Genomic DNA, 10591 nt, shown 5'->3' on the forward strand with positions numbered 1-10591 from the left:
AATAAAACATGTATTTATACTAAAAAATACAACAGTCAGTGTTTAATGAAAAATATTTATTATATGGAATACATTATATTCTACATATATGGAGGTTAATTAAGGCTATAAAAATGAGCATAGCACTTCATATCTGCCTCAAAATATCAAATATTCAACAGGTTTTCTGTTTAATTGAATTTAATTGTTTAATTAAAACCACAAAGTTAAGTGCCAGTAGATCCATTTGATAAAACGTTGGTTAAAATCTATTGATGAGACGAATAGTTTGCCATTTGTCGGATACAAATCTTTATATGTTACATTGCATAATTACTTCCATTTTGCAACTTGTTGCTTGCCTGAAGCCTTTATTGAGGCACACATTTCAGATCTTTGGCAGAAACACTTTGAGAGGCTCATTTTCATGCACTTTGTCCAGGAAGCCCAGATTGAAGTATGGATACAGTGTCTCTGAAAAGGTTTCCCGAAAAGTGTAGAGGTGAGTCATGCTGCCTGCATCATAAAAGGACACCAGCCCTCTCTTGTAGTCCAGATACACCCCGATCCTAGCCAAAGGTTGCTCCAGGGAGAGAACGGTAGGGGGAGAGGTGCCCGCCATGTACTGAACCCCGTAGGAGAGGGAGAGAGTCCAAAAGCCATTTGCAGGCAAGGCTTTGATCACTCCCTTCCTGGACACTGACTCCCGAGCTACCCCCACAGTCCACACTGTGCTGCTGTAAACCTCAATCTCCCAGTAATGTCGCCCGTGGGTGAATCCCTGGCTGCCTAGAAGAGACAGGGCAGCGTTGAACCTGTGGGGGTTGTCCTGCACCGCGTGGTTGAAGGTCTGGTAGCGAACGCACGTGAGGGAGGAGGTCAGACTGAGCCAAGGGTTGGCTGTGCTGGAATTAAATGTGATGGCTGCTGGTACTGAGGGCACACAAAAAAATAAGCAATTGTTAAGGCTGATTGTTTCACCGTCAGATTCTACATATATAAATACTCAATGCTAAGAATCTGTCAACTTGTACAGTATGTTTAACCTCTTAAACCTTAGTTGGCTATTGTCCTCTGGGGCTCTAGATTTTCCACCCTCCTTTTTCCCCTAGTCTACACCAAATCAACAAAAATAGTCTACAAGTTCACAATATGTCACATTGCAGTGCATTGTGAACTTGTAAATTGGCTATTTTTGCCCAATGTTGACAAAAAAGGAACGCAAGTGGTTAGTTCTGTGTATGTAGTTTATTGTATACTGTACCTGGGTAGATACTTCCTTTCAGGGATTTCCATACTCTGTACTGCAGAGGCCCTGCAAAGCGACCTTCACACAGACTAGGAGGTGTAAGTGTAGGTTTCTCAAACTTAAGTGATGGCCTGCGAAAAACAACATAGTTTTCAATCAAAAACGGACCGGGAAGGTAAACGGGGAAAATGTGCTCTGCTGTGTGTGTGTGTGTGTGTGGTGAAATCAAAACCATGCCTTACCTCTGGAGCAGTGTTTTTATACTCTGGACAAAGATACAGAACAAACAAAGGAGAAAGACTAGTTAGTTGGTGCCTAAAAGGAGGGATTTTCCACATTACATCAGTGTCTGGGCTCATGCTCTCCCTCCCTGTGGGATCTCCTCATGGCCAGGGGAAAGTCCCACATCCCAGCCGGAGCCTACATCTGCACTAAGCTTCTTATCCTTTGGATCGAGGAGTGAAATCACTGGCCAAATTCCTGCCTGCATGCGCTCCACCCTCGGCCTCTTGCTTCCTCCAAAGCCCATTGTTATCAACAGCTAGTTCTGTTCCTATGAAGTAGGAACCCAAACCTTAAGTAATTATTATACTTAGTACTTATTATTATAGTATCGATTGATTGATTACTTTATTGAAAATGCATTCAAAAGGATAGAGTCACAAGAAAGCCTTGGCTTGTTTCCGTTGTGGTCCTCTTGGGGAAAGGGGATTCGATACAAAACAGACAAAACCAAAATATCTCTGTATTTTTCCTTACTTTTGGGAAAGGGGGGGCAGGGGGCATTAATTACATTAGCAACAAATGCCACAGACTAGGTATATACCTTTAACCAAATGTATGCACAGCTTTGTGTGTATACATGTGTTTCTGTATGAGCACGGAATGTGCACAGCTGATTGGCTGAGCACAGATCGAATGTGATGTATGATGATAAGAGCGCCGCTCACTTCACAAAAGTGTGTTTTTTTTGGGTGGCGCTAGCCCCTCCTATATACAGGTTTAATGTTTGTCTTCAGTTCAATGTTTGTTTTGTAAACGCCATTGACAATGAAGGGACAATTTTACGTCATATTGTGCCTCATTACGTCACATTGTCTGTTTTTCTCATGGCTCTACTGTGTTTTTGGTAGCCTGTATAGTAGACCAGTGGTTCTCAAAGTGGGATCCAGGGACCATCTGGTTCATTGAGGGGGTTTCACATAAATGGAACCAAATGGAGCCTTGTGGTTCCACAGTGAATGGTGGTCCTTGAAATGAAAACATTTGAATGAGAACCAAGTAGACAATATAGATGTGTTTCAAATCAAAAGTTTTTTGTTTCTTCCATATAACTAAATGCCAGATAAAAGACAAATTATTAATCTCATGTCGTGAAGAAAGATGAATTATGGATGGGAAACGTCCTTGATGCCTGCTTATTTCTTTGTTACATAATTTCGGTGACTCCATGGAGCATGCCTAATATGAAACCAACTATCTTAGTCCTATATTTGACACGGGCCTCCTTCTCTTCACTGACGGATTAAATGTATACCTCGCAGAGCATTAAGCAACTAGTCGACTAGTTTACTAGAGACTTGTTGGTACTAGTTGACTAGTTGATAAGAAAAAAAAAAAGTTTATTTTTTTTCCCGATTTTGTAGGCCTCAAAATCAGGTAGATTATAGTTATAGTCACCATGTACACAGTTTTCCAATGTACAAATATTCATTTCCAAAAAAAAAAAGTATTGTATATTTATTGTATATGTATTTTTTACATAATAGGTAGTTAAACAACTAGTCGACTAGTAAACTAGGCAACTAGTCAACTAGTAAAAATGACTAGAAGTCAATGCCCTAATACCTCGTAATATAAAATGTTTGAGATGAATAGCGTGACATTTTGATGTCTCACCCGGAGCAAAGAGAACGGGTCCAGTTCCTTCAGCTTGTCCTCTATCTCATGCTGAGCTCTCTGCAGACGGGATATTTCCACACACAGTAAGGCCTTGTGCTCATCCAGGCGTATCAGTTCTCTTCTCTCCTCGGTCTTCAGCTTCACCTGTAGTAGTTTTTCTTCTTGGTACAGGAACTGGTGCAGGTCGCTGAACTGGGCCTCAATGCGCTGCTTTAGATCCGCTGTGTGCTCCTGAGTGGGTGTGAGGAGTGGTCAGTTTTAGCAGGGCTGATCATTGCTGTTTACCCAGGATTGCAGAGATTGCACATAGTTTAAGAGTTGAGTCATGTTGATTCCACTTTGTAAAACCATTACCAGCTTGCAGCTTTCTGACATAATGGTGCAATCACTCACTTGCAAATATGTTGTTTTTATATTGCTTTAACCACATTAACCCGGTGTCTCTATTTGGGGGAAATAAAAAGAAAGATTCTGAGCTTATAGATGGGCTATTTTGCTGTATAGCCTATCGTATGACGAAGTATACTGCCATTGTGCTACTCTATATTTTGCGTGACACAAGAGTCAATTCCAATGGTTAATAGTGATTGACTGTAAATAAAGTTCTGAATTTTGCATTTTAAAAAGTGTGAATGTGCTATCACATGAAATCTCACTTCGGAGGCACTTTCCACTCACCTTGAGTTTTCGGACCTCTTCTTCAGTCTCCCTCTCGCATTGCGAGGCTGTGTTGAGCTCAGCCTTTAGTGAGTCTATGGAGCTGTTGAGAGATGCCTATAGACCAAACAAAATATAGTCCAATTATAATTTAATTGTATTTTACCCAATTCATATTCAGAGAGGGAAGATGCATTTGTTCAGGACTTTTATTTGGAGTATTAGGCCTATCCGTTACATCACAAAGTAGGATGCTGAACCACAACAATTAAAAGAGTTGGCATATTTTTTTTATTCTGTCTATAGAGGACATTTTAAGTCCACTGACAGAGTTGAGGGTTAGGAGGCTATACTTAAGAATCCATACAAATACCCAATTTTACAAGAAAACAGATATGCTTACTCTGTATCTCTGCTCAGCCTCTTGGACACACACCATGGTGTGGTTCCTGTGCTCCTGGGAGAGACCACAAACCAGACATACAAGCTCCTGATCTTCTTCACAATACAACTTCAGCTCCTCCCTGTGCCTGTTACAGTGTGGGACTGGGGCAGGCACTCTCTCCACAACAGCTGGATCTCCTAGTCGGTCTGCAGCATCGCTCTCCTCCAGGCCCTGGCAGTAGCTCTCCACAATGTTGGCGACAATGCGGTTGGGCCTGTAGCTTTGTCCAGGGTACACCTTCCGGCACTGGGGGCAGGAGCCGGTTCCTCCCCGGGGGCCAGCCCAGTAGCCAGCGATGCATCCCTGGCAGAACGTGTGGTCACAGGGCAGCGAGACCGGCTGCTTGAATAGATCCAAGCAGATGGAGCAGGTCAGGTCTCTACTAAGTCTCTGTGCCGACGTTTTAGATACTTGCCCAGCCATGGCAGGCTGCCGCAGCTTCTCCATGCCAGCTTGCTTTAATAAAAACTCTCCCTCTTTTGGTTTCCAAATGTTCTTGTCTGGTTTTAATCCCTGGTTTAACTTTTCTATCTTTTGCAGATAAACTGACTGGATTTTCTTCACTTCTTTCTGATTGTTGTTCATTCCTTCTCTGTGCTTATTCTTCCCTTTGTCTGGTGTGTGCAGCTGTTGGGACCTCTTTGTCCTCCTCTCTGCAGTATGCGTGTTTAGCTTCTCTCTGTGGGCTGCAGTCTATCTTAATCTTTGCCTGGTCTTCCTGTTGACTGTGGGAAAGGAAGGGGGTGGTGGTGGAGGAGGAGGAGGAGGCGGCCTCTGCCTCTTGCTCTCTGCTATAATGTGGGGATCTCTTACAGCAGGCCCCCCTCTTACCTCCTGCTTGACGTCACGTCACATCTGGTCAGGAAAGGCGGGCCATGGATATTCTATCCTTGGATTGTTTGTTTAGAGAAGTCTGCACAGTTACTGCAAGGCGGCCCTGCTTCTCAGTAAGAACGTGTGGGCTGTTAAGCTTCAGAAATATGTAAATCCAGTGTGTGTGTGTGTGTGTGTGTGTGTGTGTGTGTGTGTGTGTGTGTGTGTGTGTGTGTGTGTGTGTGTGTGTGTGTGTGTGTGTGTGTGTGTGTGTGTGTGTGTGTGTGTGTGTGTGTGTGTGTGTGTGTGTGTGTGTGTGTGTGTGTGTGTGTGTGTGTGTGTGTGTGTGCTATCGTGTGGGGTGGAAAGTATACTGTACATTCTCTTTGATGTGTGTGTTTGCGTGCATATTTGGGAGGAGGGAGAATGAGAGAAGAGAGAGAGCTGTGTGAAAGCTGAAAACTATAATAACAGATGTCTCGTTTCTTTTTTAGGTCACCCTCTACCCACTAACTAATCATTGTGGTTAAAGGGTGAATACATCACATAAAGATTTAGATTATAAAATACTTTATACTGTGGTGTTACAGTATGTGAATAAGGCTGGGCCCGACACACAGTGCATATTTTAATTATACACATGTGAAGTGTTTCTTGTAACGAGGCTAATCAAAATGTATACTCAATAGAAAACGTGTCGTTAACGAGAGGAAAGAGAGAGACCGCAGCCACGTCACTCTGAGGCTTCGTACACACCTTTCGGACACACAGATCTGTCCGACCGACCACTGATTACATTTTTATGATTTGATGCCTCCATGTCCCACAATGCTTTGCGCGATTTGGGCGGTGCTACGACACGCGGAAATAGATGCACATATGTTCAGTGTAGTTTTCTTGACTGCAGCAGCAGCTAGCAGTAGTTTGTCGAGGCCGTTTTTCACACTCAAAGTTCACTTAGAAGGTCCGGACCAAGGACCAAATATTTGCATTTTGATTTTGGTCCGTTTGGTGTTCACACTGGACTTTGTAAAGCGTACCAAATATGTAAACAAATGACACGTGGACATGTTAAGCGAACCAAATAGTGAAAAAAAGAAAAGAGGTCATTTTGCTACGGAGGGAAAAATAACATGAGGGGGTGCGGGAAATCACTGTACAATTTTTGGGCGCAAACTTCAGTCACACAGAGAGAAGAGAACAGCAACATGAATCATGATTGCAGCAACAACTTTAAATTGCATGAATTCTTAATAAGTATTTTATTAGCCAAATAAGACAACAGATGAACAGAGGAGCAGGTGTTTGAACAATAATGTGCTTGCTGCTGGTGCATACAATTCACCGGAGACGTATAGCCTACAACAAAATATCCCCGAATCCCGATAAAAAGGACTTTTCTTCCATGTGTGCACCTTAACCTGATTCGATATAGGCCTATGTTATTTCTGCGCATCAAATCGACGGGCATTTCCATGTCATCTTATGGTTTAAACTTGAAGCCGTGCTGGTCAGTTAAGCTTCAAGTCAGAACAGCTCCGCTGCAGTTGAGTTGACCTATATCACGTCTTTTGCTATAGTGATGTAATCAATTAATCATTTAGGACCACCTGTGTAGCTTATTTAACATTTGCTCCATTGGCTCTTTATGCGTGCGGCCTTGCGCTAGAGCGAGACAGGATGATTTTAAATATTTCTCTGTCTGCGTCTCTCCCATAGAGCTATAAAATATATCGGGTCTCTCCCCCCACATGTGCGCGCGTCATAACTTTGCGTGGTGGCGGTGGCGCATGCTTAAAATAAACAGATCTACAAGCTTACATCGTGTACCAGACTGTAAGTACCATTCGTGTCGATAACTTGTACATCTGTTATATTTGCGCATGTGAACCTCGTACGCTGCCATTACATTTCTACTCTAGGCTACTCATAGACATATATGCGTCTACTATTAAAATCAATAGTGATCCCCGTAAAAAAGACATGCTTTTAAAACTAATTATTAATGCAGCCTCACAACTGCCGAGGCCCGACGGCTATTTTGGCTATCGTCCTGTATTTCTGTATATAGAATAGAACCAGTACCAGACTGGACTCACTCACTGGAGACAGCCGTGCGCAACTTGGACTCTCCAAGTTACGCACGGCCGTAGCCAAAAGAAGACATACAAACAAGCGATATAATAGTCTGTGTCACGTAACTCAGAAGACTACAGCCTAAACCCCACCCAGTGCTGTCAAGAACGGAAGTTCTCTCCTATTAGTTGGCGGTTAAAAACCACCCTTCTGTCCGATCTGAAGTCCCACCCTGTTCGTTGGCTGTTTTGACTACAAGGTGTCCGATGTGTTTGTTGTGCCCTCCGCCCCCACATTGGACAGGTTTGTCCGATCAAACGACGTGACTCCCATTGAAAATGAATTGGAGCAGCAATCAAATAGCAATCAGGCATCGCACACGGACCAAACATTTGTTCTTTAGGTGTGTACGCAGCCTGACTCAGACATAATCATAAACCAGCCTAATATTCCCATACAGTATATAGGCAGGTGTGAGGGTCACGTAGCAGCCCGAACCTATAGTTATTGCAACTATAGGTCGCAGGTTACTATGAAAACCTGCAAAACCTGTCAGCCAGTCCGTCAGTCAGTCTGTCTGTCCGTCCGTCCGTCATGCCACCATATATGGCCGTCAGTCCGTCAGGCCCCGTGACACGCTCCACATATGGCTGTCTCCATATATGAAGATCACGACAACCTCATCAAACCCTGGATAGCCATACATGGAGAAGACTGGATCATCACCTAGATCTGCATATACAGTATGGAGCCAGCCACCAACTCTACATCTGACCTCAAACCCTCCATATAAAGATCTCCATATAATGTATGGAGCTGACCTGTTCTGACATTCCATATGTTGATCCTTCTCCACCCGTCCTTCCTCTTCGATGTCTCCCTTTTGACTTCAAACTCTAGACGGGTCTGCCCCAAATTATTATTAGCGCAGCCGCGCCCGGCAGCCGGCGAAAACTAGAGTTCTCAACAGGCCCGACAATAAGGCCCGGCCCTACCTGGGCCCTAACTGGGCTGGCCCAAGGCCCCGCCTGGCCTTACTAATTAACACACATTTTACGCCATACCCGGCCCGAAAACGTACAAAAATAAAATAAGGTCCATACAGGCATTCCCCACCCCATTCGACTGTTTCAGTGCATAGAATATGCGAAATCAACCGTCATCAGGACCATGCAATGGGCCCAGTATGGACATTTTCCACATACTCACTGTTTCAGTATGTCATTATCACCTATTGTGACGGGTGATAATGGTATTTTTGTGTCACTGATGTCAATGACGGAGGCACGCCGTGTCTGGTGGCCTTGAGCCACGTGAGGCACCGCAGAGCGAGTCGCCGTGCCGAGCGTTGCGAAGGCCACCAGAGCCGACTCAGCGCTGTCCGAGTTACGTCCCGATAGGCAGAAAATAGTATATATTAGTAGCCCCTAGTTTCCATGCGCCGACAATAGAGTTGGACATGACACGTGACACCACAATGTCTAGTATGCCAGTATGGCCATATTGGCCGTATTCCAACGTCCTGATAACGGTTGATTTCGTCTATTTAATACAGTGATAACGGGTGAATCCGCTTGTTTCAGACCCCTCAGGTCATCTTACTGGTGTTATACTTTTGTTAATATTGCATTAAATGCACTGTGACACACGCCCAGAGAAACGTTTGCACATACAATATCTGTCATACAAATGTGTACTGAACAGATACTATTACATATTGGCAACTTGACTATAGGTGGCAAACATGAACAAGCAAAGTATGACATTTTATTCAATACTATCTTCCTCTGTTTTTCTCTATATTGGCACAATATATAGTAGTAAAGGTGACAGAGGGCCACGTGCAGGCACAGAGTTTGTTCTTAGACTAATTAAGTTTATTAGATTGGGCAGTACCTAATTAAAAAAAAGTGCCTGCCACTGTATAATTAACACACAAGACAGATTAGGATAGTTGAATTAATTAAAAAAGGTTAAATGCCTTGACAGTATAAATCCCTTGTATTTCATAGGTCAGTACGTAGAGAGGGAGAGAGAGAGAGACAGTCAGACATACAGATAGATCTGCTATTTTGCACTGTGTGACACCAGCATATGACAAACTATAAAGATAGAATGTGTGTGTGGGCGTGCATCGCATAAATGTTTGTATTTTGTAAAATGGAGAAAATATGCACGCATGCACCCCCCCCCCCCCACACACACACACACACACACACACACACACAGTCACACACACAGCTAGAGGACACACAATACACATCCTCAATTATACCCTACATTGGAAGGCACCAGGGCAGCTACACTTTAAGAGCTCTCTGGAAGTTGTTAGGTTAAAAATAACTCTTGTGTCTGCGGGAGTGCAGTTGCAGTACAGGAAGACATGCTCCCAGAGGCACAAGAACTGACTCCATGAAAATATAGAGTTTCTTCTAATATTATTGCAATGTCGGTTATGGAGACAGACACAGACCATCATGTTTTCCACCCCATTCTCCATGAGTGAATTAACTAGCATCTGTCAAATGTACAAATGCCATCCATGTACATCCTTGCCTTGTATAGTCCATGACCAAGTGGACCACCATGCAGGATGCAGTAGAAACTACGGAGCCCCCGAATGGCCATCTTAATGATCTTTTTTTAGTTTTTGTTATCAAGATAACAAATGATTAATTCGTGGCCACAAGTTACAAGTTTGTTATCTCAAGATAACAAATGATTAATTCGTGGCCACAAGTTACAAGTTTGTTATCTCAAGATAACAAATGATTAATTTGTGGCCACACAATACTAATTTGTGGCCACGAAATACTAATTCGTGGCACGAAATAATCATTTGTTATCTTGAGATAACAAAAAGAAAATATATATATATCATTAAGATGGCCATTCAGATGGGGATGTGGGGGGGAAAAAATATGTGAATAATCGTTTTGAAATTACTATGTTGTAAAGAAAAATCAATAAACATATATTAAAAAAAAAAAAAAGATGGCCATTTGGGGGCTCCGTAAAAAACAGACCTTGTTCTCATGGGTTCAGGGCAGGCGTGTGGAGCCCGGGGGCTACAGACACAGAACAGCTTTGCGGTATTCCTTAGAGGGATGAGTCTGTGGTTGAATGGGATCTTCATCTTCGCTAGCTCATCATAGGATGGGTCCATCGGGATAGCGTCCACCTTCCTTCTCACCCTCCCTTCTGCAACCACCTCCAGATTGTCCAGTTTGTTTGGCATCCCTTGTCTTTATATGTTCTCCCATGTGAACACCTCCCCTCGGATGGTGGTGGGAGTTGGGGGGCCTCTTCTTGCTTGCTCTGCTGGTAGTCCAGTACCAGCTCCGGGGGCTCGTCGTCATCCGTCATGCAGCTGACAATGGAAGAGAAGAGTCTGATAACTTATTCTGTAGGTGGCACATACTGTACTGTACTTGGGTTTAAACGGACATCAGAACTACACCACACTGTCC

General features: G+C 43.5%; 1 protein-coding gene across 1 annotated transcript; it reads right to left on the reverse strand.

Annotated features, from left to right (window-relative positions):
* Positions 1-41: 41 nt before the first annotated feature.
* trim69 (tripartite motif containing 69) lies at positions 42-4985 on the reverse strand. The gene is made up of 6 exons (XM_079525182.1): positions 4191-4985; positions 3809-3904; positions 3128-3361; positions 1471-1493; positions 1244-1359; positions 42-912 (listed from the first exon to the last, which is right to left on the reverse strand). The coding sequence occupies exons 1-6, from the start codon at positions 4815-4817 to the stop codon at positions 368-370; spliced, it is 1641 nt and encodes a 546-aa protein (XP_079381308.1). The 5' UTR covers positions 4818-4985; the 3' UTR covers positions 42-367.
* Positions 4986-10591: the final 5606 nt, after the last annotated feature.

The sequence above is a fragment of the Electrona antarctica genome (genome assembly GCF_951216825.1).
Source record: "Electrona antarctica genome assembly, chromosome: 16".
NCBI classification, from domain to species: Eukaryota; Metazoa; Chordata; class Actinopteri; order Myctophiformes; family Myctophidae; genus Electrona; species Electrona antarctica.